Source organism: Melopsittacus undulatus, chromosome 6 (genome assembly GCF_012275295.1).
Source record: "Melopsittacus undulatus isolate bMelUnd1 chromosome 6, bMelUnd1.mat.Z, whole genome shotgun sequence".
NCBI lineage: Eukaryota > Metazoa > Chordata > Aves > Psittaciformes > Psittaculidae > Melopsittacus > Melopsittacus undulatus.
Window position 1 is genome coordinate 82,620,827 of NC_047532.1, and position 24,801 is coordinate 82,645,627.

At 39.3% G+C, this 24,801-nt stretch overlaps 1 protein-coding gene across 3 annotated transcripts in view; it reads left to right on the forward strand.

Moving 5' to 3' along the window:
- The window catches only part of TENM1 (teneurin transmembrane protein 1), a 235,949-nt gene that overhangs the window by 138,730 nt on the left and 72,418 nt on the right, over positions 1-24,801 (forward strand). For 2 of the 3 annotated variants that reach the window (XM_034063828.1, XM_005148358.2), the window contains 5 exons: positions 4,459-4,644; positions 5,707-5,730; positions 7,867-8,013; positions 18,123-18,339; positions 24,147-24,266. In XM_034063828.1, coding sequence (XP_033919719.1) covers positions 4,459-4,644; positions 5,707-5,730; positions 7,867-8,013; positions 18,123-18,339; positions 24,147-24,266 — 694 coding nt within the window. The remainder of the gene's footprint in view (positions 1-4,458; positions 4,645-5,706; positions 5,731-7,866; positions 8,014-18,122; positions 18,340-24,146; positions 24,267-24,801) is intronic. The other variant, XM_013128841.2, reaches the window with a different exon arrangement.

The window sequence follows — 24,801 nt, forward strand, 5'->3', positions numbered from 1 at the left end:
AAACACCAACATTGTTGACGAATTGTGTGAGGTGCACTTGTACATTGTGAGAATGATTGACAGTTAATGTAACAGCACTGCTAAAGGCTTGTGATGTCATATCCCCAAGTCAGCTATTCCAAACCATACCTCCTCTCACCTCCTCCTTGCTCTTGTCCTTTGCAGTCAGACACCAGCACAGCTTGTAGCTCCTCAGCAGGACAGTCCCCATCCAGGCTGTGATCTGCCTCTCCTCCCTTGCCCTGCCTGCATTGCTGCTTTGATCCCTCGGTGGGCTGATTTAGCTCAGCAAGCTGTCAGGTATTAACCCAGAAAAATAAAGTGAATAATTATCTGCCATTTTCATGATCTGAATCAGCTCACCAGTTTCAGGTGATAAGCTCCAGGCAGGGACCAGAGAGCCAGGAGATAGATGGAGAGGAGGGGGAATGGAGTTATAGCTGTTTCAGTCAGAAGGAACAGAAGTCTTTGAATGTACCAACTGCTTCAAAGCTCAAAGCCCTGGCTGCGTTGTGCTGGCTCATATGTGCGTTTTGGTGTGCTTCTGAATCACATAGGACCATCACCTATGGAAAGAGGCAAATGCTGCATTGAGCAGAACAGTTGCATGATGTCTGGCTCTGTGTCTAACTTTAGTGCTGTCTGAATTTTTACCACATCGGCTTTGTTTGAAACTCTTTACCTATTTCAGGTTATTGTATTGTTTCCCATTGCATTCAGTCACTGTCCATTCACCCAAGTATCTCGTCTAGTCTGCCATGAAAACCCAGCCTCTCAATACAAATACAAATGTTAATGTGGCTCCCTGCTATGCTGATACTTCTGTGTTTGTTTATCTACAAGAGGAGCTAAGCAATTGTTTTGTGTTTAAAAAGAAGACAACCTGAACTGATAATGTTTTTTTAAATCTAATTTGTTTGAATTAGCTGTGGATTAAAGCTGCAGGTTCTACCACAGCATTAATAGGATGGTGTTAGGCATGATTTCCCTTGCTTTGTGTGAGAAGTCTGGGGATGTCTTGGATTTGCATGGCAGAAGAATACATTATCATGGTAAACAACATTTTTGAAGCCTCATTTTAAATTGCCCAAACAAATGTCAATCTCAAGATTGGTGTCAGTGACCATAAAGTACTGAGGAGAAGGTCAACTAGCCTGACTGAGGAAAGTGTCTGATCCAAAGTAAGAAAACAGGTTTCATTGCATCAGGTGCTTATAGAATTTGGTCTGATTTGGTTCAAAGAAGATTGAGTTTAAATATGTGGGGGGAAAAAATGTATTACTAGAAGGAAAGGCAAAAGATAGGTGAGATCATTCAGTGTTCCTTTACTGGAACAGGTTTGACACACGTTTTTTCTTGTGATGTTTTTTACTCAGTTACCAGTATCTGGTTACTGAGCCCTGACTTGCTGGCAGAAACAAGGCATGAAGACTGAATGACTGGGTGCAGGACAACTAACTTAATGTTTCCTACCACATAGAGCCAGTTTATGATCCAGAACTTGTCCTGCTGTGTTGTCTTTCCAAGACAATGTGGTTTGGATAGAGGAAGCCACTGTATTTCAATAGGCAAAAATGGAGGAAAAATTGTTTGGCTATGTATGATTTTATGTGGGAGTATAGGATTTTTAAAAAGGAGCCTTGTGGGAAGACTGTATGCTGACTGGCCTAGGATATGTTTCTTATGATAAGAAATCTTGTATTTCTGTTTTGTTAATGTGATTGAATTTAGGAGCTTAAATAGCATTTAAATATATTCATTCATTATATGAAACATGGGGAAAACAGTGGGATACTTTCAAACATTTCAAGATCTGTTTAATGTTGGGGTTGTCAATAGGAGTATGTGCAAGATCCATGTCCCTGTGGAAGGGATGTGCCTACATTGCCTTCGGCTCTGTGCTGTTTCTTTTGCTTGTTTGGAGGATGAGTTTGTTGTGATCAGACTCTGCTGGCAGAGGTGAAGCAGACATGCAAGCCACATGTGGGAATGTGTTCGAGACTCTTCACAGCTGTTTCTTTGATTGATTTACAGATGGGGAAGTGGTGGGAGCTGCTGACACAATCGGAAGCTCTGTGCACTGCTGTTTCCCCACTTCAGTCATTCCAGCCTACATTGTCACTTCTGCATACTGATGCTTATAATATTCCCTGAAGTTCTGGCGTCAGTTGAACCAAGCCAGTCCCACAACTGCAAAACAACTATGGAGCAGACACTCAATCCAGAAGAGTCAAAAACCCATCTCCTCCATTTACTCCAGCTTAGCGTAAACTACAGAGTATTTCTTAAAATCCCTTTAACAATCTTTGCCGCTTGCATTAAAATACCAAAAGCAGTAATTATAATGAACTGGCGTGAGATCAGGAGAGATCAAAGGCATCCTTCTAGCAGCCTAAATCCTTGAAGTAGCAGGTAATTTGTTAGATTTAATTCTCAGGAGTTGGTCTGTGCACCAAGCTATAAAGACAGGTTAAAATAATACCAATGGTCCTCTGCCAGTCTGGCCTGGGGGGTGGTTCTTTTGTGGTCCCAGATCTGGTGGGATTTACATCCTGATCATAGGAGCAAGTATTTGGGGCACTTCAGTACCATTAAAATGACAGAGCAAGTCCCCCATGTAGTCCTTGGGGGGGTCTCCCAGGCTTCCAAGGAACAAGCAAGTAACAAAACAAAAAAGCCAAGCCAAATTACGCAGCAAGGGGGAAAAAATCCTTCCCAGAACCTGCAGGCAGGGAGTCCAAGGCATGAAGCATTAGATTAATACATGATTAGTAGGCAGCAATCAAGTCTTTCTTAAGGGATAATGCCCTAGGCTCAGCACAGGTTTTCATTTGAATATAGCAGAGCACTCTCTTTCCTTGTCTTACAGACTCTCTTGCAGGAATATCATCCAATAATTGTGTTTAGCTCATACTCCAGTATAAAACAAGCCACAATCTGAGTGGTAATATTATTTTTTATATAGCTTTTTTTTTACTTCCTCAGGACAGTACTTCACAGTTGCTTTTATGGAATTTTGTATTGCGTTCTTTACCATGCCTTCTGCTTCTGAAGGTAATTTTGAGTTTGACCATGCTCTTCCAGTTTGTCACCCACTGATTCTTTCAATTGCACTCTGCCATCACCCTGGCTGTTAACAAAAATAAGGGCAAGACTCTAGCTCGAGACAGAGCCCAGAATGTCCGTGATGTCTGTTTCTGTGCTGCCTTTTCCTTTGTGGTGAAATGATTGGAATTGATAAGATTTCAATTTGAACTTTAGAAACTTCTCTTGGTCTGTACAGTGACAGCATTTGTCACTACAAATGCTTTGAAGAATGTTTATATACAATACTTCCAGGATATAAATGATCATTGTTTAAAATCTGTCAAGGGAAAGATCTTGCCACGACTAAATATGTAACACTGACATTTGAAATCAGAGCAGACACGATTATTTGGCTTACACTTGTAGTGCCATCAGCTGCTTTCTGAGAGGAAGAAGGAGGAAACATTTCTGTGGCAGGTTAATTGCAGAATAACAAGCAAATTCTGTCTCTTGACACTAATTATTCTAAATAAATCCAAACTACACGGAACCTTTTTATAATGAAGCCATTCTTTTCACAGAACAACTTTAGTCTAAGTGGAAGTAGATTGCAATTGGCATATTGTGATGTATTGAAATAATTCAGGGTTTTCATTCCACTTTACAATAAGTGGTGTTCTGCAATGCCCAGGTAGAGAAAGTCTTCTGAGGGCCACGAAGGAGGTACTCCTGTCTTCCCAAAGCAGCTCTTCTGTTTTCTTAGAAGTTGACTCATGAAAGTCAGGATGGAAAAGAAGTTTTAATGTTTGAAGGCCATTTTAGAACTAGATGGATCTGCATGGCCTGTAAGCTGTGGATTACTGTATGTTGCCATCAGAATGGGGTGTTACTCTTCTGCTTTTTCACTGTTACATTTCTGGTGGCTCTTCTTACTGTTAGGTGAAGGCTATTTTGTCATCACTACAAACATCTGAATACTTCAGAGACATTTTCTTGTATGTATTTAATGTTCCACTTCCTCCTTTATTTCAGCACACTTGCAATATTTGAGTTTATAGTAGATTTCAGAACTGAGCTGGTGAAACCTAGGAACAGACTTGTCATGTTGGTGATTAAAAGCCTCAGCTGAAGTCAGTCAAAAGATTTGGATGTTTTCATGTCATTGTTTGTCTGCTGCAGACCCATTGCCCTCCCATATACAAAGGCATCATTTGCAGCCCCTACCCCAAATAAATAAATGGTCTTGCAAATAACTGCTAAAGAAGGAGGCAGAGACATTGTGTAAGGTCTATACTGGGTGATGAAATCCTGTATTTGTTCCCATTGATGAGTAATATTAGTACAGAAGTGATTAAATTTAGTATCAGTGCAAAGTCTATTTGTAGTATGAAACTGCTGTTTCACATAATGTCTTTCTGTAATCCTGTGCAGAGCTGTGTACCCTGGACTGTGGCACTCACGGTGTCTGTTCAAGAGGGATATGCCAGTGTGAAGAGGGCTGGGTTGGACCAACCTGTGAAGAACGTACCTGCCACTCTCACTGTGCAGAACACGGCCAATGCAAGGACGGCAAGTGCGAGTGCAGCCCTGGATGGGAAGGGGACCACTGCACCATTGGTAAGGGGATTTTGTACCTTGAGAAAGAAAATGCCTAAATCTTAACCATTTATACAAAGAACTGCCATAACCATCTGTCCGGTTGAAGATATTTTGGGAAACCAAAGACCCATAGTCAGGCCAGGTGTAAAGAGGTACCTTGGCAATGATAGTGCACCCTGCTTCTCCCACAGAATAGCAGCTCAGTGCAGCTTTCTCTTTAGAGGAAATAACAATGATGAATTAGTGTTTAAAAAACACACAGAAGAAAGATATCTTGGTCCAAACCTATCTTTGGCTTGTGTTTATATGTGAACTTTAAGTCAGGAAGGAAAGAATGGTTAACACCTCACAAAGGTGTGAGGGGATGAAGCTTTTATTCAGCTTAAGTAATTCTTGATTGAATCCTTGCTTTCATGTCTGGGAATTTACATATTTTACTTATTATTAGAGGTAGTTTTGCTGTAGTTGGCTTCTAACAATATTCTTTATAAGGTAAGGCTTTCAGGTCTTTTTAGTAACCATTAATCTACAATTGTAATAGTTATATTTTTAATTAAATACAACAGTTTTTTGCAAAGTCTAATAGTGTTTCTCCCTAATATGTCCCAATGCAACATTTTTCATAAATGTTTTAATTGTTTATAATAGCAGGGTATTTAATTTTCAGAGATAAGCAGCATAAGCTCTCATGCTTGCTTCCTGCTTCATTCATTCACTGGCTCTAGAATTTACTAAATCAGATTTACTATATCAAGAATTAGGTTTGTGAAGGAGGAACAGTCTAATTTTCTAATGGTTGTGTAGAGCAAATCCAGAAAAGGGCCAAAATAATTAAAAAGATAAACAGAGCTGCTCTTCACTGCCAGGTATGGCCCAAGCTGTCCTCTGCATGCTTGTTATCAGATGAAGAACGATCACATCCACAGTGTGTTTTGATCACGGTAGCAGGAATAGATCTGACTGCAGTAAGAGGGTGACATGTTTATAGCTAACTAACAGGTGGCAAGCCATAATCAAATGGTGTCCATATTTGGGTAAAGAAGTTCAATCCATCTCAGTTTTGTTCTTTTCTTTTTTAAGCTCACTACTTAGATGCTGACTTAGGTAAGTTTTTCATATCAACTTTGTGAAACAATAATGGAAAGATACAAAAGTATTGGGAATGAAGTCGTTTTTGTTAACTGTTATGTTTGAGATGCTCTACTGCAAAGTTTCCAGAATAGATAAAATGTTTATGAAGATACATAGATATATATATGTATACACACAGAGAGCACTTACATAAGAAAATACAGAAAACATTGTGTTGATCCTGTCTTACATGAGAACAAAAAGTTTAGTTTGGGTTTTGTCACTTGTGCTTGAAGTAAGTTTCTTTTGACAGAGAAGGAGGATTTCTAGAAAGCTCTCTATGCTGGATGTGATATAGTTCTCTTCAAATCATTTGATACAAGAGTTAAATCTGATGTTGGTGCTGCTCATTTGGTTTCCGTGCCTTGCCACAGGTCCTGCTTATTCGTGGCAGTGCAAGTACCTTCACTGAGTCTGACAGCAGTCCCGCAGCCATGGCTATGCTCTGCAGAGCAAATGTGCACACTGCCCTCTGAAAATATGCCGCTAACCAAAATGTCAAAGTAACCACTGTTCCAGAAAGACCAGAGAGTTTATTTTGCATTTATTACTTGATTTCTTCAGAATTAGACAATAATAGAATCATGTAAGAATTTATTAGATTACAATTACAGTCTTAGAGGATAACCACACACAGCACCAAAATATAGTCATATGCAAGAAATGAATTAACTCAGCAAGACAATGAACTGAAGTGGAAAGACATCCCTGTTTCCCAGCACAGCTCTCACATCCTGCCCTTTCTCCCACCTCCCCAAAAGAGGCAAATAATTGGTTTTTATGATGTATCTGGTGGTTGCCAACCTCATGCTATTTCAGAGCAGCAACTTCCAGCATTTCAGTGTGTCACCCATCCCCAGCCCTTCCAAGCAAGAGGGTCAGGCTCTCCAATCCCGTTTTCAGATGTGATTGTCTGCCAAGGGTGAGAAGAAGAGGGATGATGTGTCTAGTGTAAGGTTGTCTGGAAATGTGCTGTGTGTTGGGCTGTAAATCGCAGCCTGACAGACCAGACTCTCTGGTTGGTTCTTCCAAAGTCCATATGGAGCATTTTGGGGCTGCCGAACACATATGCAAACTTAGTCCTCTATTTTATTTCCTAAAATAGAAAAAATCTCTCTGGTAACACCTAAGTGTTGATATTCACTATCAAGTACAGAAGAGCTTTCAGTTTCTGTATGTCCACGTACGCAAAAAGAAACAAGCCCTCTTGGAAGGGATGCCACTTGTGCCGTTAAGTTTATTGCTAAGCTTTCTGCATTGTCCTTTGGCTCCCTGTGTGACATGGTGAGGATATGACAAATGTCTGAGCTGGCACTAAACTATGCAAGCAGATGGACATGAGTGTGCACATCCAAGAGACAATTCCTTTCTCCCTCTTATATGCATGCGATCTAGCTGAGACTGTCCAAATTACTATTGATTCAGAGCTTACAAGTATATAATCCAGGGGATGCTACAGTCATTGTTCCAGTTTTGATCTAGAATCAGAGCCACTAAAGGGCAAGTGTTTGTCATGTTTGAATCGACTATAATGTAAATGAAGTGGAACTGGACATTGAAAGGAAACACTCCCTCATTTGCCTTCTGTGGAAAGAGTTGTACTGTAGCATAAATGAAATTGGCTCTTTCTCAGTCAGCTGGATATTTATGAACAGAACAAAAAGGTCACCTCCACTTCCTGCAATGTGTAGGATTCTGTCTGCATGCCAGTTTGTCATTCAGATAATATTTTCCATGTATAACTTTGATATAAACATTGATTATATATGTATCTTCCTTTGTGATCTACAACTTATTTTTCAATAAGAAAGAAATGCACATTGCAGACTGTTAAATATTTTCTTACATGTTTGCTCACTTTTTTCCTACACATAAAGTGTTACATACTAAAAAATCTTTGTTCATCACTGAGAAATGGTTTCTGGGCAAGCAAAGGGAGGGACCAGGATGGTCCGTATTTGACCAAAAATATAAATGGCTTGCAAGGGAACTGTGGTCATTTGAAGGCATCAAGTATAATACTGTGTGAAAGAATGTTGAAGAACAATAGAAGCTGTATAAGAAGAAAACTACTCCATGAAGGCTTCTTTTTTACACTTTCTGTTCTAGATGGCTGCCCAGGTCTCTGTTATGGAAATGGGAGGTGCACTCTTGATCAGAATGGATGGCACTGTGTTTGTCAAGTGGGCTGGAGTGGCTCAGGATGTAATGTTGTCATGGAAATGGTGTGTGGAGATAACCTGGACAATGATGGAGGTATGATTCATGTCTCTCTGTCACATCCTTGACTGTAATTTGAATCTATAGTTTTGGTATGCGTCTTCCTTTTTATAACTAAATGTCAGTGTTTGTCTGTTCAAGAAAGCTTTTCCGCTGACTTCATCTGAAGCAGTGAATGAGGTAGCAGACCCCTGTGCTAGGTGTTATTCAAGGCAATGGGCATAAACTAAACCACATGAAGTTCCACCTGAACTTGCAGAAGAACTTCTTAACTGTGAGAGTGACTAAGCAATGGAATAGGTTGCCCAGAGAGGCTGTGGAGTTGTCTTCCCTGGAGGTATTCAAGAGGCATATGAACATATAATCCTGAGCAATGTGGTTTAAGGAGGTTGGCCTAGATGACCTCTGGTGGTTCCTTCCAGCCTCAACCATACTGTGATTCTATGAAGGCAGAAATTATGTATGAGCTTTTAATCTTTCAAATAAAAAATGGTAATTTCTTCTATCTCCTTTCCGCTCGACCTCTTAACTATTGTCTACTTCAGGAAAGACAGCCAATGGATACCCAAATGGAAAAAAAACCTCTCTGCCTGTCAAAATGCATCCAGAGTTTAGTCTTATGTTAATATTAAATGAATACATTTGCATGCATAAAGCATGCACTTAGAGATCCTTTTTTAACATAAATCTCATTTTAAACCTGAGAAGCAGCACAATTCTTGCAGTTATCTGGACCTGCATTTGAATGATTATAGAGTAAACTAGTATAGAAAGTACACAGAAGTAATTTGTAGGTTTGCTGTAAAAATCATAGATCTCTCCTAAGTTTGGCTCCACCTCACTTCATTCTATATGAGATAGTGCATTTTTTGTCAGGAAAAACATCCTGACTACTTCAAGCTTACTGGTAGGATAAAAGCTACAACAATCCTCACTGATTGTTCTCAGAGTTTATTATTTTTCCTATCTGTTTCAGGAATACTTATCTACTGGACAGTCAAGCAGGACTATTGCTTTCCTCTCCTTTACTTACTACCATCTGTTACAGTGTGCTTGCCCACATTGCTTTCCTCTCCTTTACTTAATACCATCCTTTGCAGTGTGCTTGCCCCCATATTCGGAGTTGTGCAGCTTTCTCATTCAGAGTGTGAATGCACCTGTCCCAAGCACAGTTACCTTTTTCTTCCTTAGGCTGTGCACTGAGATATATTGAAATACATGTATTATCTTATTGTGGCACACTTAAAGACCATCTCAGTATCTTGGGAGAGATCTCATGCCCCACTGTAGTGTAGTATACCTTAGTATAGTAATTGTCTATTTTCATCTAGGTCATTGATAAATTAAGATTGATTTAGGGCCAAGAACTGAGGTCATCTCAGTAGAAACATTCTGACTCAGTGATGATTCCTCATTTACAGATATATTTTGAGACCTTCTGATTTTGCATCCTGTGGGCTCTAAGACCATGCTGTCCCTTTGGCAAAGGCTTCATCATTTCTGAACCCTATTCAAAATCACCTTATTTCTCTCTCATACTTCCTTTTCCACCTTATTTACAAGCCTAACAACCACCCCTCTGCCACTTTCTGCTTTTCTGCACTGATGTGCATCCCTCTCACACAAGGTTCCACAGCTGGCATCACTGCCCCACAGATTCTTTCCCATCTGCCTGGAGCTCCCCCCCTGCTGTCCGAGCCACTGACTTGCTTGCCTGCACTCTTAAATCTGTCCTCAAAACCCTGTTTAGCCTGTAATGTAAAGCGTTTTCTGATACACTCCATGAACTGGCTCTGTATAAACTGCCCTATATTGTGATTTTGGGTGCTTTTTATTCTGCAATAATGGTGAGTTATTGAAAGAGTTGGCAGTGTTAACTCTAAATCTCCTTGAATTTGTCAGTTTAAGGCAGACACTTAACATCATTTCACTGCAGGTTTCAAAAGTAATTTTCTTTTTCCTTTTTAATGGCAACATAACATGTACTAGGACGGCCCTGTTGACATTACAATTAGAGATAAGTGCAGAGAAATATTTAATTAATCCGACTACTACAGATGGGCTAAATGTAATTAAGTTTCCTTTACAATCAATTTTATATAAGAAAATTATATCTACATATTAAAACCACTTCTTTTTATATATGAAGTTCATAGGACCTGATTTGACATAAGCATAAATTAGACAAATTCCCCAAAGTCATTGGAGTTGCACCAGTGTTAGATTAATACAAAATCAGAAGCTGATTCCTGATGTCTCAGGGTTTGTATACATACACAACAGTGGAAACAGAAATAAGGAAGGAGACATGACTTTTCCTGTTAAGTCCTGTTTGCTGGGAGGTTGTGCCTTAGACTATGAGAATATTACGGTGGCATAATGAGTTACCATCCATCAAGCTGTGTAACTGGATTAGGTTCATAAAGATGGAACCTATTAAGATTTTTGCCTGCAGTTGTGGTGACTTAAGAGCACGCACTCAGTTGAGTTACAGAAACTCAGCTGACAGGTAGTAACTTCCTAAGCTGTTATGGTGTGATCACAGTCAGTGACACATAGCCCAAGAGATCGTGCTGTAGACCTAATTTAGTGTCATTGTATATTTTAAATCATGGTATTCTCATCTACCAAAGGTCTTATTCATTCCAGTTGTGTTTAAATCAAACATTTATATCTCAGTCCTTGGAAGGTGTTTTGTGCTTCAAGTTTGTTAGAAGGAAGTTGTAACCAAATAACAAAGCTGTAGTAAAGTTGAACTTCAGGAGTTAGGCAGAGTGATATTTTGTGTAGTTTCCAGTTGATTTTTTGTACAATACTTTCAGAGACTGAAAAATCGTGATTTTTATTATATAAAAATACATAGAGATACACTAAAAAAAAAGAAGTGTTGGAAAATGAAGTATTTTATTAGTTCCAACTGTAGGGGTTGAATAATGTCATTTATTCAGCATGGGGAAGTGTTAGTGTTATTGTTTGGTGTGTAGTAACAGCACAACAGCTTTGTGTAAGAGGAAGTCCTGGATTCATTTCTTAAGGACTGGTATAAGCATATTCACAGACATCTGGGCTCTACATCTGCTGAAGCACCAGGTTCCCCATCGGTGCAGTTACCCATGGTGGTAAGATTAAACACATGCATAAATATTTTCTGGAGCAGGGAGAGTACTATTTTGGATGAAGCCTTGGGTGATATGGTTTAGTGTGAGGTGTCCCTGCCCATGGCAGGGGGGTTGGAACTAGATGATCGTGAGGTCCTTTCTAACCCTAACTATTCTATGATTCTGCTATTTCTCTTAGAGTCCCATTAGTATCCACTGTACTGTACTCTGTCTGTACCATCATTGTCTTTCCCGTTCCATCTCATAACTCTCTGTTGGCTTTTCCCTACTTGCAGACTTAAGGGCATGTTTACCTGTTCAAATATCACTACAAATATCATTGAAAAGGTCTCAGCATTATAACAGATGCACAGCAGCATGGTTTGCACTTGCTCTTGTGGAGTTCATCTGCAGTCTGTTAGCAGTGTGATGTCCATTAAATAATGCCAAGAAGTCAAGCAGATGTCCTTTGCAGTGGGGCCTTTTCCTCACATCCCTCAGCATCATGTTATTCCCTGTCTTTTATTCTTCTTTCACTGTCATGACTGACAGGATTTAATTTTCAGTTTATAAGATGACCATTCAGATCATCTGAGCAGGTCATTTTCTCTTGTCCTGCATTGCTTTAGACTCATCTGGAAGCCTCAGTATATCCAGAAGATTGCTTGAAAGCTCTACTGAGTTCTGCACAGTGCAGAACCAGTGTGTCCAGATCGAGAACACTGGGCACCAGCTCCAGGTCACTCCTCTGCCCCACCAAGCCACAGTTAAGCAACTCTCCTGATATATATTTACATTACTGCTGCACATGCAGGTCTTTATCTCAAGCTGAAACTTGCAGCCTGTCACTCCCATTAATTTCTTTGATACAGATCTCTCTTTTGAATTTGCCTGAATCTCTTTTCATCGTTTTCTTTCGTGACTCAATCTTGACTATTTGTTTTTAAAGAAAATACTGTTCACTACAGGCTTTGAATTTGCTACCAAATATCCCTTCAGTCATTTCAGACAGTTATTGTAGCTTTCTCCAAGCTTTTCCAAGCATGATAAAATATATGACTCAGCATAGCCTTGGGTTGATAACCAGTGCTGCTAAAATATTGATGCATTTCTGACCCATCCATTGGCATTTTAATAACCTATCCATCACAGAGATATTGAGTCCATATATAAGTAATATGCTATTATTACACAATATAAATAATACTGATGGGAATGGTTTTCATTGTTGCTGAGCAGCGAGGGCTCCCCGGGGATACTTACAGTTTCTGAAAACCCTGGCCTGATAGATTTGCATTCCCCTGTGTATGAAAGGCCAATCACCTCCAGTACTCACTGGATAAAACACACTGCAGCCTTTCTACAGGCACACTGCCCTGTTTCCAAGGTCCTTATACAAATCCCTATGTTCCCAGTTTACAGCCTCACTGTCTGCTGCATGCTGTGTATTACAGCTAAAATGTGAGACACAGTTTGGATTAATGCATGTGAATAAGCATCAGAGACTCAAGATGGTTACTGCTGCTTAGTCTCTTCTGAAGTTATTAGATTTGGTTTGCTTAGATCCTGGCGACACTCACTGTACTTAACTGAGCCTGTGCTGAACCAAGCTGGCACAGGCATTGTTTGATGCTTATTTGAAACCCATAAAAGAAGGCAAGCAAAGGTAAGGTGACATTTGACCATGCAAGTGCACTGAAAAGCAAAAATCATTCATGTGCTGAGGTGTTGAGCTCTAGGTTGTACTGCATGAAGAGTCCAGAGAACAGAATCTGCTTACTGCAGGGAGAAACTTAAACACCCATGTTTTCCTTTCTGTGAAAATCTGGACTTACTTTCTACAGCTCCATCACTGGCTTGTGCTCACTGAGGTCAGTACAGGAGTGGGAGAGCAGTTACACACACACACACACACACACCTGGGTTGCTCTGCAGCAGTGAAAATGAAGATCATTGGTATTACTTCTACCAAGAATAATAGAGATGGATTTGATTTTCATATAACTGAGCAAGTACATTTGTTAGTGTGAGTATGCCTGCATACATGTATATGCATGTACCATATAAGCATATACACCATTTGTAGTATTCTAGGTTTGGCATTAACCATAGAACTACAAACCTATTGTAGTTAACATTAGAAGTGTCTTTTTCATGTATGACAAAAGCTTGAAGGGATGACAACCCTGCTCTTTTAGTGAACTTTAAAGCAGAAGAATAGCAATTTTAAGTATTGTTGGTAACTGTTTTGCTTGCCAGAACCTGACAGTGGATGGTTTATTAAAATAGCTAACCCAGTAACATGGGAAGTAGAATCTTATTGAATTCATCATTTTCATAGCCAGTTAATAAAGCATCTCAGTGATTTAATAGGAAAGAAGCCACTGTGAAAGTTATTGCATGTGCACTGGTGAGCTGTGGAAGCCACTGCTGCCAAACTTAGAGCTGCTTTGTTCTTTGCTTCCCTTACCAGAGACCCCACCTGTGCCTCTTTAATGTCCTCAGGTGTTCTGCTACCCAGACAATTTGTACTAATTGTGAACATGGATCCATTTTTAGCAACATGAGTTATTGTGATAATCCCATATTTGCAGCATGATGAATTACAAGTCATAGGAGGTTAGATGAGAAGACTGGATAAACAAGGATTTGAAAGGTAGATAGTCTACATCAGGCCCAAAATGTGTGACTTGTTCCATGTCCTCACTATTAGCTTGTAACTGACAAAATACCTTTTTCTTTCCCAACTGTCACTTTATGGAGGATTTAATATAGCTATTATGCAACATATGGGAAGCTCAGATACAAAGTATATTAAGTATAATCACTGTACAGCATTTGCCCAAACATGGTAAGTAAAGCAGTATATTGCTGGAAAATTAACCCCTGCAGAGACAGGTCCATAGCTCCATTGCCAATTTGCCTGGTTACCAAAGGTGATCATCCATGTAGAAGAGAGATTGCTGCATAACATGTACATTAGAGAATGTCCTGTACCTACTGCAAACTGAGCCTTCCATGACCATAGTAGCAACAGAGCTGAGAAAGTAATTTCATCACACTTGTGGCATTCATTCCAACATATTAAATAAGAAATATATATATACACACAAATGTATAAGCAAGAAAATATATTTTGTCTGCTGCAAAACATTGTATGAGTCCATTGACAATAAATATACATACCTGTAAGATATGAAACCATAATCTGAGACTCATCCAAATGTGGATCACTTTACTGTATAATCTGTAGTGTACCATGCAGGTGCCTAGCTGTCTTCTATATGAAATTTATTTGAAAGTGCTAATAGCAAACCAAAATCATTTACACTCTGTAATATGTTTTAGTCTGCACCTGCGCTATGATGCACTTTGTGGTACTTGACAGTAAAAGTGCCAGTATCCAGGCATCCCTGCCATATGAATTACAGTTCTTGCTGTTTGCAGTGGTTTGTTCACGCTGTCTTCTGAGATTTAAAAGAAACCCTACTGTTTGCTTAACATGGTGAGGTTTCTTTAATAGTTGGTTCCTGATAAGGAAAGTCCCTTTTTTTGTTACCATTGGTTGAGAATTGATTAATGTATTTGTAGCTTTTTCAAGTGAATGAGTTTGATGTTAATGTTTATAAACAAGATTTAATTGTTCTAGGTTATTCTCTTGCATTAAAAATCTCATTTCAAATAGGATTGGCTTGATGAATATGTTATCCTTACATACACTTACGAATATGATTAGCATTATCATAAGCTACCTCCATATGTATCTTGTGGGTCTGTACCAATTTGTTCTACCTGGTTCATTTTAATGGGCATCATGCTGAATTACAGTAGTTTCTTCTTGGGCTTGGAGTTTCTTTCTTTTTTCTTTTAAATGGTCTAAGTTAAAACAAAAGTCCTAAATGAACCTAAATTGGAACAAAGGTTTTGTTCTAGCTTAAGAGAGGCTTACCCAAGGCTGTAAGCTGTTCCTGATGTATCTAGCCCCTGGTACATTCATGGTGCTGGCAGGACAAATACCATTCTCACCACGCGTTGTTCAGCTATACTTCTGGGGCTTCACACCCCTCCCCTGCTAATGAGAAACACACCCTTTAGTAGCCTGGAGAAGCAAATGAAACCAGGTGCAAGTAATTCCAACCAAAATAACTCCATTAGAACCTGGAAAAGTTTATATGATAATCACTTTGCTGACAAGTAAACAGCAAAGAAAGATGAAAATTGAGTCTGACTGGAAAATGGAAAACTGCTTTCCCTTTACTTGGTTTCTCTTTGTATACAATATGAATGCACAGTGTTTGTTGCCAGGCATGTAAGCTGTTGACTGAAGCAGAGAAGAAAGAGGACTCTATTAGAGAAGGCAAAGTATTTAGTTGGTTATATAGCTATTTCTTTTCAAAGTACATCTTCATGTTCTAATATGTCTGTGATTTTCCACCTTTATTTCTTACAAGAATGAGAGAATCAGGTCTGCTCGGTTCCCACATCTAATGGCTTCTTGACAAGGAAAAAATGAATCAGAATAGCTGCTGTGGACTATGTTACTCAAAACCAGCTTCCCTATGGATACTGTTATTCTGAAATAAGAGTGCCTTTTTCTGATTAGTACTTATTCTGCCAAACCAATGTTTGTCAGTTTTCCCAGATACACAGCAGTGAGTTTGTAGAAATTAGTACCTTCCAGAAAGTACCTTCACTCCTTGAACAAGACTTACCACTATCATAACCATTCCACCAGCAGAGCCCAGTCTTGAATGGCTGCACCTACCTATATCAGAGGATTGTCACCAGTATAAAGCAAAAGCAAGAGATTTCAATTCTTTATCACCTTTTCAAGTCTAGTAATATTATTTAATATTTGCAGTCTTAGAATATGTACTAGTAATTCGATGATTTCCTGTTCACTTATTAAGAATGTAGAGTTTCATTCCTTGGACAAAAAAGAGGAAACCAGAAGAGGAGATATTTTTTCCCTTGCAGTTCCAAGCCTGTTCTTCAGGTTTCAACCCCAGAATCTCTTTTGTTTTGTCATCAGAGTACAACAAAGACCTCTCTGTTACATATTGTGAACTTCTCCACGCACCTCCCAAGTGGTTTTGCTTGGACTGGGGGACCCTTATTGTTTCTGTTTACTCATTTCCTAGCAAATTCAAATAGCTTTCTATGTTTTTGTGAGTATAAAGTGACTGCTACACTCAAAGTCATTAAACTCAACATTGCCCTATGAAGTTCGTTTCCCATTGCTGGCTAATGCCTGTTGTGTCCAGGACTGGAGGAGTGTGTAAAGAACTTAAGACATGCACTGACCTGTTGCTACACCAGCTTGCCTGGATCCGAGGGTCTTAGGTTATTGTTGCTAGCTGTTACAGTTGACCTTGGCTCATTATCACAAAACCAAGCTTGCTCTGTCTGATTTCTCAGCTGCAGTAGGGTAGATTTGTTAACTTTTTCTATTTCTTAGCCAAGCAATTACCTTGCCCAAGGTCAGACAAGGATTTTCAGATTCCAGGAAAGCTCATTTCATTATACTTGTTTGTTCTGTAGAAGGGCTTTTGCTTTCTTTTCAAAGTGAATATTTTATGCTGTTATTTACTGAGCATTCACAGAGTGCAGTGTGCGCTATTGAGAAAAGAGCAGTGTTGGCCAAGTGGGTCTCTCACCCACTGAAGTCAATGACAAAGCTATAGCACCTTGCCTGATAATGCAGTTTGCCCTGTCAGTTGTACAGGTTTATAGGCTCCAAAGTGTTTGTACAAACAAAGCATGAAAAGTCAAAGTATGAAGTGAAAATATCTGCCAGTCTGTTGATCCTACAGCATTCTGATTTTAATACAAGGGAAATCTATACAGTGATATGATGACTCCACATTTATTCAGACTAACCTTGTTCAAAATACAGAGAGATGCCTTTGTTGAAGGATACAATGCCTTAATCCTGTTTTATATGCATTAGTGTGCTTGTCAATACAAGCAAGTTAGCAACAGCCAAGTCATAAAATGTTTAAGAAGATAGTTGGACATTTTACCAGACCTTATTAATTCTGTTTCTGTTTGAGTATGTAATTTAAGCAATTTGGATGTCTAAGCTGCTAATAGAAGCAATTAAATGCCAACAGCCCAATTTTAAGTTTTATTTAAGTGCTTAATTTAGATGAACTTCAGTGTTTCACTTTTCATCGTAAGCTTTGGACATTTAAGTAAATTAATTTCACCCACGAATGTTTTGCATGTTTGTCCATGAACAAATGTAGATTTTGGGGGAAAATTGTCTATTTCTCCTATTTGTCATGTTTGAAAATAGTGGAGGAGGAATAAGTTTATTTTCACTTTCCAAATTGGATTTCCTGGTGCAAACATCCATGGAGAAGACTCTTTCTCTCAGGTCACTGGGGCAGAGCCTGCGTCAAGGTGTGTATTTGTACATTACCAATTACAAAAAGGAGTGTAGTCATGATTCTGCCCTTTTTGGATCATTCCAACATTGCAACCAACAAACGAAGAGTAAACATCCTAAAACACTAAGAAAACTGGTAGGGCTTAAAACAGAAGTTGGACAATTGTAACAACTTTTTTTTACTACTATAGTGTGGATGCATATGGGAGTTAGATAACATTTCAGACTTCATTATTGCAGACTGGTTAGCAAGCATGTATTCTTCACCAGTGTGGACAGACAGTAGTGACATATTGTCATTAGAGATCCACAGCTGCACAGTGTGGATCATGCACCCACTGGAATAAGAAGTGTTGTGCAGTGATTTTCTTCTGCCTGTTCTGCAGTGAAGACAGTCCTCTTCTATTCACTTAGTTTGTAGGTTTTGTTTTCTCTCTGTCATGTGGAGATTTTATGAGGTGATACAGTGTTAATGACTAGAGGGAACTGCCTCTCCTGGACTAAGCGTGTATATTAATGCTTTATTGAATTTGAATGTGTCATAATCAGCATGTCTTCCAATTGATTAAAAACCTCCTATGCTCTCCAGTAGTAAACACAGTGTTTTATTCTCAGAATCACTCAATTTCCTGAACTTTCCCTTCTCTCCACTGTAGATGGCTTGACTGACTGTGTAGACCCTGACTGTTGTCAGCAAAGCAATTGCTACGCAAGTCCTCTGTGCCAGGGTTCACCTGATCCCCTTGACCTTATTCAGCACAGCCAACCACCTTTCTCCCAGCATCCTCCAAGGCTCTTTTATGATCGAATACGATTCCTTATTGGGAAGGAAAGCACTCATGTCATCCCAGGAGATGTCTCATTTGAGAGCAGGTGAGTTTTCCTTTACAGACTTTTCTGAATATTAAGAACTGCAATGCAATTATTTAACCAGGTATAAACTATGATACCTGGGTAGCTGAGAATTCTTCACTGGTGATCAAAAAGAACTTAAAAGGATAGCAAATGTCTAAGTTCCAGCATCTGAAGATCTTGTTTATCAGATTCTCATTACTACTTTTCTTGTGCATAAATGCACAGCAACAAACTCTACTGCTCTTACTAACAAGGCTTGGACTGTTTTGGAAGGTAAGCTGTATTGTACTTGTAAAATAAGTGGGGGGAAGTTCAACCCTTTATGCTGTAGATACATATAATGACAGGACGCAGAAGGACCAATTGGATTCATATGCATTGTATTCAGTCAACTTTCTGCCCTGTAGAACTTGATGGACGTTTGCAGGGGAATAAATTTTACATGTGCCACTTACATATAATCCAGTTACCTAATTAACAAACTTTTTGGGGTTTGCTACATGTTGATAGATCAGTGTGGATTTTACCATGTTGTGCTGCAGGTTACTCTCAAGCTGTCATGCAAACAGTAGAGTGATCTCTGGGTGTTTGTGAGATTGGCTTGTCCTTTCATAGGAAAAGACTGTGCAATAGGAAAGGGGCACTTTGTTGCTCAGAAAACCTGGTAACACTTTTGGGTTCTTTGAAAATTTGAAATATAGGAGCACATAAGTTTTTATGCTGTAGTTCACCTGGGAAGCTATAACTTACATGCTGACAAAGAGATCCACAAATCATCCACATCACCTAACTATTACACTGTCAGCCAGGCCTGTACATTAGATAAACCATGTTCCAGTAATAAGGGCATAAGATTTCTTTTTATTTTCACAGTACATAGCACTTAAGTTACAACTTCGACTCCATTCCATGCGCACAAATTCAGTGCACTTTGTCATTTATTAATTTTTAATAAAGTAAATACGTAAACGGAGTCTTTATTGATCTGAAATACCTAAACATTTAATCACTATTAATAATGTAACAGGATTTTATAAATATGTAGAACAATAGGGCATGAAAATGAACTCTCTGAAAAGCACCTCTCGAGTGTGCCTCTGTGCCCTGTGCAGGGTCCTTGGCTGGCTGTATGTGTGCAGCAGAGTGTGCTGTGCTTTAAACCAGAAGTCACTAGTGAAAGATTTTCCTCATCAAAATGTCTTGTAGTGAGGTGTTTTCAGAGAGGAGGTGAGCACTCAAGTCGCCTATACAGTGTTCTGTGACACTGCAAATGTTAGCAGCCAGATTGCACATAATCCCATCAACGTGCTTTTATAGATATAAGGAACTGATCTTTTAAAGCTATCATTGATGGGATTTAACTTGGATTTAAAGGCTTTTTTCTGAGTATTTTATTTCCTTACTCATATCTCCATGCCTTTGAAGAATGAAGATTAGTGAAGGCCCACGTGTGAGCAGCAGCCCACCCTCACCATACTTTGCACCACTAAGGAATACAGCTTGTAGTTGTACCAGTGCACTGTTCACTGCCCACATACCATTTCCTCCCACTGTACAGAAATTACTAGTTAGTTTGGTGAGAAGATTGTTGGGATTCAGATGAGGCTGTCTATATCTTTAGAATCAGGGCAGTGCCTGGAGACACTGTGCTGTGTCCCCTGGGTTTTGTCAACAGTAATCTGCAATGTACTGGGCACCCCGAGGAGTTCATCAGTCCACACTTTGCTTGATCCTCAAGTCTTCGAGGCTGTTCAAAAATTGCTCATCCATAAGTCAAATATTATTAAAAACTGCCAGAATTTTCCTCAAGGATGAGAGATAAGCAGAGTCTCAGAAGGAGGCAGTAGCTGTGTTGCCTCTGTTCAGAAATCTTCCTCTGACATTGTCAATCTGACTGTCATATAGTGTCTGTTCTTCTAGGAATTAGGATTGCTGGAAAAAATATAGAAAGACAACTGTTACTACAGTAAAAAAATGTCAGAAATCTGTGATCCTGACTATCTAGTACAGATCAAAGAAGTCTTGGAGGTTTTTAATCAACTTTTGGTTGTTGCTGAAAAGGTTGTGCTGTACCATAAGTTAGTGGAACTCCAAGATGGGTGATGTTTGCATGAATCTCGCTGTCAAAGCCAAAGTGATGTTGAACAGACTCCGGAAAGCTATCAAAAAATGGTGAAGATTATCTCTGTCCCTTCAGATTGGAAGTATTTGGTCTCTGCCATATCTTGATATTTTCAACATCATCTGAAATACTAAAATGAGCTGTTCAGACAACTGCTGGAACATCTACCTTTTTGCATTTGCATCTAAGACTTCAGCTTTGATCTAATTTTTCAACATTTGGCTTTTCAAATAAAGTCAGGGAGTTGCATTGAGCTGAATTCACCAAAGTTAATGTTTTCAAGACACATTTTGTGTTTTATTATGTCAACACTGTGTCATTTACACTGCTTTTTTTAAACTCCCAACTTAACGTGTGACATTCTGAAAGGTAGATTAGACACATTCTGAATAATGAAAATGTACTTGCTTACATCAGGAATGGTTTTGACCTACTGTAAATGGGGTAGGGTGTAGCAGATTTTATAATGTTTTTATCAATTCATGTTCTCAGGAAGGTTTTTAGCTTGTTTCTTTGTTGAGTATCTTTAATGCATGCTGCTGGCAGGATGCTTGACTCACTGTAAATTGCCTACAAAAAGGGTCCAGTGTATGGTGCTGAATTAATTACCCTTCAAAGGCTGCTTACAGCAACATGTCAGCAGGAAGAAATGAATGTACCTTTCTAGCCTTTAGCTTAATTTCTCTGATTGAAGATTTTAATCAGAAATGTAGTACAGTAAATGACATCTTCTGGTAAGTTGTGAATTCACCAGTTGCTTGACAGAGTTCCACATTTGAGCCTAATGTTTCAGCCTGAGGTGCTCGGAGAATATTGAAAACTTGGCACACAAAACAAAAGCAAAAATAGCAGATAAGTAGCAGTAGAGCAAGGCAGAATGGTGGTGGAATAATAAAATGCTTTGCAAGTAGTGAAAGAATGCATCTAGAATGTTAAACATCTATTTATATTTTAAATTAGACATGTCAAACAAACTGCCTGATGGCACAGAGCTAAAACCTGCAGAGCTGAGATCCTCAGTTACACATGGAATGACCCATGAAGCAGTGACAGAGAAATCCTACTTCTTTTAGGCCACCTGCAACCCATGGGAATCTGCTTTCTCTCAAAAAGCCAACTGCTGTGGATTTGCAGATTTAGTACAGCTTGCCAGGGGACTAGAAATATTTCTAATGCATTTGAAAACACTAAAGCAGCTTATCAGGGACATGTTCCTTCCCAGCTTCTGGACATTTTTGCACTTACATTCAAGTTAAAACAACTTGGACAGCCTTAGTCCATGATTATGCAATCATTGCAAATAAGTGACTGTTGGACAGGCAATTTGAGGAGTTGTCCCCCATGAGAAAGAAAAGCAGGTCAGTCATGAGCCTGTAGAATAAGTCGTAGAGATTCTGAGAACAGAAGAGAGATGTACAGCACATTGAAGAGGCATAGCAACCTTAGAGGTTGCTCTGTTAAAATTACGATAAGCAGTGAGTGATAGCAAGGTCCACAGCTCATCTGGAAAGAGGGTGAATGTTGAAGCAAGGAAGCGTGAAGCAGCAGTTGAGTATAAGGGACATCACTGCAGGGAACATGCTCTATGAGCTCTGGTAAGGAAAGAAGTTAAGTGAGGTCTTCTGCAAGCAGTGAAGCTGCAGGCATCCTGGGTGCCTGCAGAGCTTCACTTTGTGTGCTGCTGTGGCTCTGTGGACCTGCTGCAAACTGGGGGGGTGTTGTTTGTTACCTCCCCAAGCCCTTGAGATTAGTACTGGTCATAAAGTAACTGAAAAATCTTCTCATACCTGCAGTAAATGCAAACATTAAAACTAATTCTGATCAAACGCTTAGTCAGAGATTTAGTAAGTGCTGGTAATTCAAGAAGAGGCAGAGAGTGGAAGGCTCTTCAACATAGAGTAGGTAATAAAAAGACAGTAAATAATGAGGACAAATGTAGCAATGCAGAGGCAGGCTTAGAACGTTTAAATCTTAAAGATTGCAAAGACAGTTCAAAACTGATAAATGTAGAATAATGTGGCTTGTGAGTCGTCACATACTGTAAATGTGTGCATCTTGTAAAATATGACAAAAAAAGGAGCAAGGAAGTTGAAAGATAAGTCTTTTAATATTATTTATGAATAATGAGAAATAAAGTGAATGAGTAGATGAAAGAAAGGCTATGTATGAAATAATGAAGACTTTGATGAGTTTTTTATCACACAAATCTGTGTGCTTGATAAAATATGACGACAGAGTAAAGTCAGAAGACAGGTCTGTGTGGAATGAATAAACAGGAGTATGGGAATAGGGTAGTGAATAATGATGACTCTTAGGGGTCTCTCTGTCTCACACTAGCGTGTGTTGTAAATATGTGGAGTGGACTAATAAAGGGACAAGCAGGTCTGTTGCTGTTAGAAATATGAAAAAACAATAGAAATGAGTATTTTCTGCTCTGACAAATCAAGGAGTAATTGAACCAGGCTGTTCTGTTGAGTGAGTCTTGTGAGTCTGTTGAGACACACAAGAGCTTGATTGCCCTCAGTGGAGCAGCAGGTTTTGCCCAAAAATAGGACCACAACCAATTTAGTTAGTGTAGAAAACAAGAAGGTGGTAAATCAAAGCTCTGTTTTGCATGCTGGCAGTAAGGCAACCTCTCCCATTCCTTTGGGGTTTATCAGCATCTTTGCTGCAAATCAGCATCTTTCTGTGTCCTGGGAGCATGCAATTCATATTTGCAGCTGTAGTGAATGGTGTGCTTGCAAAGGAGTTAATTTTTACCAGCTGCATATTCTCATATGGACAGTAGGAAAACTTGCCATGAGTAAAGCACTGATACAGAAACATTAGGATGGGTTACTTGGTGAAGTTATAGAGTTAGACAAGCATCGATCTGGAGTAATGTAGGTAGAGTTGATCTTACCTGAGGCAAAGGAATGGACAAGATAAAGTCTTGCATTTCCTTTCAGCTTTCATTTTCTGTGATTCTGTGATCCTGTTAGCCTCCAATTAGACCCACTTAGTAATGAGTTCACTTTCCTGTCTGTTGAATTTGATGTGTTCTGTTATATTGTCATATTCCAACCTCTGTACAGGAATGGAAGGATTTTTATGCTGGAAAGTGAGCACAAGTCCAACCCATCCCAGAGGGAATTTAAAAGGGCATAACTTGTAATGGGAATTGAGAAAAATGTATGTTACATTTGATTCAGTGCTTTTTGAATTCACCTGTGTAACTTCCTGAAGTTCACTGAAGACCATGTGTCTCACTGCTGCCTTATCAAATTAGTTGAGCTTTTTTTCTACCAGGCAGAAATGCCCCATTCTTAGCAGCAGGGAATGAGACTTCATTCTCCACTTTCACAAACCATCAGCTCCTAGAGCTGCAGCAAGCTAAATCATGCTAGCAGTGAAACCTTTGTAGTGCTACTGAGTGGCAGAACAAACAGCATCATGAAATACAGCCAGAAATGGAAAATACAGCTGGAAATGGAAATATATTCTTAATACACCAGCCATTCATGGAGAGTCTTCATGAGATACTGGTGTTTTTTCAAGTCAATCTTTTGGACTTGTTTGAATTCTCATTCAAAATCAACAGTCACAATGATATCAGAGTAGTTCTGTCTGTCAGGGACAGAAGTATAGCACAGTTTCTGAAATCAATACCCCTCTCATGCTCCTGATGTGTCTAACATGTTGCCTTCTATTCTTTCTGTTACAGACGGGCATGTGTTATTCGAGGCCAGGTGGTAGCAGTAGATGGAACACCTTTGGTTGGAGTGAATGTCAGTTTTCTACATCACAGCGAGTATGGATACACCATCAGTCGACAAGATGGAAGGTCAGACTTTCATTTATTGTCTAACTTGGATTTGATTTAACTTAGATTTGGTTTAGATTTGCATAGTTAAGGACAACTGCCACTTTATATTCATGTCCAGAGTTTCAGATATATCATTGTTCATAGTGTGGATCGAGGATGGCATCTAGCCCTCTGTGCTGGGAGCACATTCAGTGAGAACTCTCTGTGGTAAAGGGATCAAAGAAGAAAGAGAAGAGAAAGCCTGAACAGCCACAAGATTACAGTGACATTCAAACACCTGGAGTCACAAATGTGACAGCAATGCTGTAACAGCATCTTCTTGACATTTGGATATTTTCATTAGTCAGGTTTTCCATAAAATTCCCCATCGTCCCTCTTTTTTTCTGTTAAGTGTGAATCTTCCAAGTAGTTTATTGAGGTGTCGGTGAAATTAATTCCTTTAGTAAACCGCCTGAGCCACACAAGTAAAAGTGAGGACAGACTCTTTCCAGTACCAAAATGGTTAAATTTCTGTTCTGCAATGACTTGAGAAAACTTGGCTTTGATTTCTGGA